A 4164-nucleotide genomic window follows, 5' to 3' on the forward strand; every position below is an offset into this window, starting at 1 on the left:
CTGGGTCGCCCAGGCTGGAGGGCAGTGGTGCAATCTCGGCTCACCACAACCTCCGCCTCCCAGGCTCAAGCAATTCTCCTGCCTCAGCCTCCCAAGTAGCTGAGATTAAAGGTGCCCACCCCACACCTGGGGAATTTTTGTATTTTCAGTAGAAACAGGGTTTCACCATGTTGGCCAGGCTGGTCTCAAACTCCTGACCTCAAGTGATCCTCCTGCCTTGGCCTCCCAAAGTGCTGGGATTGATTACAGGAGTGAGCCACCATGCTGGGTCCCTGAAAGTGTTTTTTAAGGGCTCCATAGCCTAATTTAATTTTTCACTTTCATTATTCTTTAAAATTACATTATGATCACCCAAATGAATACTATCTAATCATCTATTCAAAACTTGTTGTGAAATGTTTATTTCATAATAAATGTTTTTGTCAGGACAGCAGCAGTCAAGGTATAAGTCATTTACGCTGCATGTTAGACAAACAATGGGGAAGGGAGAGTCAGGGGGAAATGCTGGTCAGAATCCAGGAAGTCAGGTCCCAGCAATGAAGTCATTTCAAGGAATCCCACCAGAAGTCATGCCTAGGCAGTGGATCATTTGCAGATAGAATCCTGTTCATAGCCTAGATGCCAGAGAAGAAGCTCCATGTGGGTAGAGGCCATGTCTGTCTGAACTTGATGAAAATACCAAGAATAGCATCTACCATTTGCTCTCTATTATCTCTGAGTTATCCTCCCACCAATCTTAAGAGGCAGAATTCTCCATCCCTCCCCATGTTCCCTCTGCAGCCTGGATACCCAAATAATAGGTGCTGCAGGTGGATCTGAGGCAACGTGGAGGCCAGTGCTCACGACCTACACACCGTTTTCTGTGTATCATAACTGGCTCTTCCTTTCCTCAACCCTTTCCTTACTTCCTCACCAAGGGCAGATTTTGCAAGCACTTTAAACTTTTATCTCAATCTCTCAATTACCCTGATCATTTCTCTCACTCTTTCATACATCCTCCACGCCCCCTGCACATACACAACTGCTATAAGAGAACAGCTGAATCTACAGAGCCTACTGCAAGGCCCTGGAACCTGTTATTCTCGCTTTCTCTCCTCTGTCTGACCATATGCCAGCCTTCCCCTAAAAATACTCCTGGAGAATTTTACGTGATGACAGCAATCCCATTGTACTATACTATAGAAGTGGTACATATGTGCTGGCATATTATTTTCTTGCTTTTTATGAAATATAAATCAGACAGTAGAGGAAAACAAAGAATCTTGTCCTTAATGCCCTGTTGAAGCTCTCTACCAAATTTGCAAATACTGATTTAGTCTAACTAAAAATTGATTTCAGATGTCACAGGCTCAATTCCGATCATATTATCCAGTTACCCTGTGGTCTCTTTATAAATGTAGGCAGGACCCCTGACCTACAGGGGCTGGCAAACATATGTTATTGATCATAATAAGAATCACTGAAAATGTGGCTTTAAGTCTAAGACTATCAAAATGTTTAAATTCCATTTCTTATTAACAAAGGGCAGTTGGGTGCACTGTATCCATAACATACAGCGGTTTTTACAAAGCCCCTCTCTGGCACATATGAAAACACCATAAGGGTCAGAATAACTTACTCCCAGCAAGTTGCGTGGAACATATCCCTCCTTATCATTAAGGCGCGCCCACCACCATTCGATTTCATCTTCGTCTTCCCTGTGGATGATCGTCATGCAGTCTCCTTCTTTCATGGGCAGCTCATCGTCATTCTGAGGTTCATAATCCCACAGTGCGTAAATGACTCCTTTATTCATTATGCCCATCTTCTCCTGAACTCCTAAAATCATGACAGTAAAATAAAGCACAGAATATACAACTCAGAGTACACCACTCTTTGTAACTTTTAGCTACATGAAACAAAATGGGAAGAAATGGGTACAGGCTGGAAGGTTAGTACTACATTAAATATACAATAAAACGTCCTGAGGTGGGGGGTAGAGTGCAGTGGAAGGCAAACAGCGTATGGAGAACATACGGAAGACACATTACTATATGCTATCATCTCTAAGGCAGCTCTAAAGCTTAGCACTTTATAAGCATCTCTCAAAAGAGCTACTCAGAGTACAAAAACTTCTGCAAGCTTAGGAACTAAAAAAAGAACTGTTCAAGTCTAGGATATCAAAAAAGTGAATGATATGCCTGTCCAATTTCAGCCTACTCCCAAATGTAATGATTAAGGAACTCTAGAAATATTACTTCATTCTTTACCCAAAATTCAGAGCAGACAGAAAAAAAGATAGAAGCAAAATAGTCTCTATGAATTTCCAAATGGGGAAAGATGGAAGAAGAAAAAAAAAAATATATATATATATATATATATACACACATACATATATATATATATAAATATACATATATATATGTTAGAATGCAAGAATATGGCATTTTAGACATGATCAAAGTCTTCATATAATCAACTCTAATATAAAAAGAATCAGAATTCTAAAAGACGTTGAAATCCACAAACTAGGGAGGGGAAAAATCCTCAGAAGTCCAACTTTCACCAGGGTTAGTAACGGATTTGCAAATTAACTACCACTTTAAGTTTTGCCCTTCTTCACTTACATCTTCCTATCCTAAAAGGCAATGCTAATAAGAAGTAACAATCATCAATTGGCAAGCAATAGAAAAAAGCAGAGAGGGAAAAGAATTAAGGTAATAAAGTTCTCAGCAATTCAGAATTATTATTTTCACTTTTATAATATTTTAGAAACCAGAAAAATACTTGCTAGCTTTTGAAGAGATTTTTCAGCTTATGTAAGCACTAAACTATTGATTATGAAATCATTCCTGTATCATCTAATGATACAGCACACAGTATATTTCTCTCACTCTGGGAAAAATTTAAACAAGAAATTGTTCTTTTCTAAAAGAAGGCTCTGCCAATCTAAAGAGACAAGTAAATTTTCAACTCCCCTTGTTTAAAGATGACATGCTAAGCATGACAGACTCACATGGACGATCAAACTTTACAACTATAATTTCACAGTTTTTAAAATGGCCAGATGCACTGAGATGGGAATGGAGAAAGATATGGGAGATTGCGGATATTTTAGTATACTCAAAATAACAGCTCAAGTCTCAATTTCCAATAAATTAGGGACAGGGTCTTGCCCACACTGGTCCAGGACTCCTGGGCTCAGGAGATCCTCCCACTTCAGCCTCCCAAAGTGCTGGGATTACAGGTGTGAGCCACTGTACCTGGCCGCCAATAAATCATTAGGAATGGAGCAAAATTATCATTACTTTGCTATTTATCAGATTAAGAGTTGCAAACTACTTTTTAAAACATTTTTTGAAGGGACTAAAACATGCTCAGTGTTAGTGGTAACTTGGGAAAGGCAAACTAAAGCTACAGTGAGATATCATTCCAAATCCACCAAGAGTCAGAGAACGTGGAGTAAAAGGAACCCTCTGCTAGATGTGCGTCACCGCGGCCTGGCAAGTCTACTTACAGATGAACACCACAAGACAAGTACAAACATGTTCACAGGGATGTTTATGGAGGAATGAAAGGAAGGAGGAAAACAGCACACATGTCCTTGGAAAGGAGAATTAAAAGATAAATTGTGCTATGGTCATCAAATGGAATAGCACAGTGAAAATAAACTATAGCTACAGGCAACATGAGTGAATCTCAAAAACAATGCTGAATGAGAAAAAACAGGCCACAGAATCACGACTATGATTTTATACAAAGGACAAAAACAAGCAAAACTGAAAATATTATAGAATTCCTACACAAATGATGTAATTATTTTTAAAAAACAAGGAATGCTAAACATGAAAGCAGTGGTCACTACAGACATGAGAAGGGGCCACATCAGGGAGGTGAGTCCAAATGGTGTCAGAGAGAGTGCTTATCTTCTGTTTCCTGAGTTGGGTACACAGTTTCTCACAGTGTGTAATCTATTATCACTTAAATAGCACATCCTGGTATCTACCATATACTTCATAAATTTTAAGAATCTAACCAAATATCCCAATGTTTTAAAAAATCATATTCCATATCTAAATATAGGTCAAAATGGTCAATAAATTTAATATGGCAAAATATATATTAACATATTATATATGTATATATGTGTGTGTACATATATATATATATATATATATATTTTTT

General features: G+C 38.4%; 1 protein-coding gene across 4 annotated transcripts in view; it reads right to left on the bottom strand.

Moving 5' to 3' along the window:
* Positions 1-4164, bottom strand: part of TP53BP2 (tumor protein p53 binding protein 2) — a 66258-nt gene that overhangs the window by 2957 nt on the left and 59137 nt on the right. For all 4 annotated transcript variants that reach the window (XM_037737722.1, XM_017526389.1, XM_017526388.1 and 1 more), the window contains one exon: positions 1619-1818. In XM_037737722.1, coding sequence (XP_037593650.1) covers positions 1619-1818 — 200 coding nt within the window. The remainder of the gene's footprint in view (positions 1-1618; positions 1819-4164) is intronic.

Source organism: Cebus imitator, unplaced genomic scaffold (assembly GCF_001604975.1).
Source record: "Cebus imitator isolate Cc_AM_T3 unplaced genomic scaffold, Cebus_imitator-1.0 Scaffold42, whole genome shotgun sequence".
Taxonomy (NCBI): domain Eukaryota; kingdom Metazoa; phylum Chordata; class Mammalia; order Primates; family Cebidae; genus Cebus; species Cebus imitator.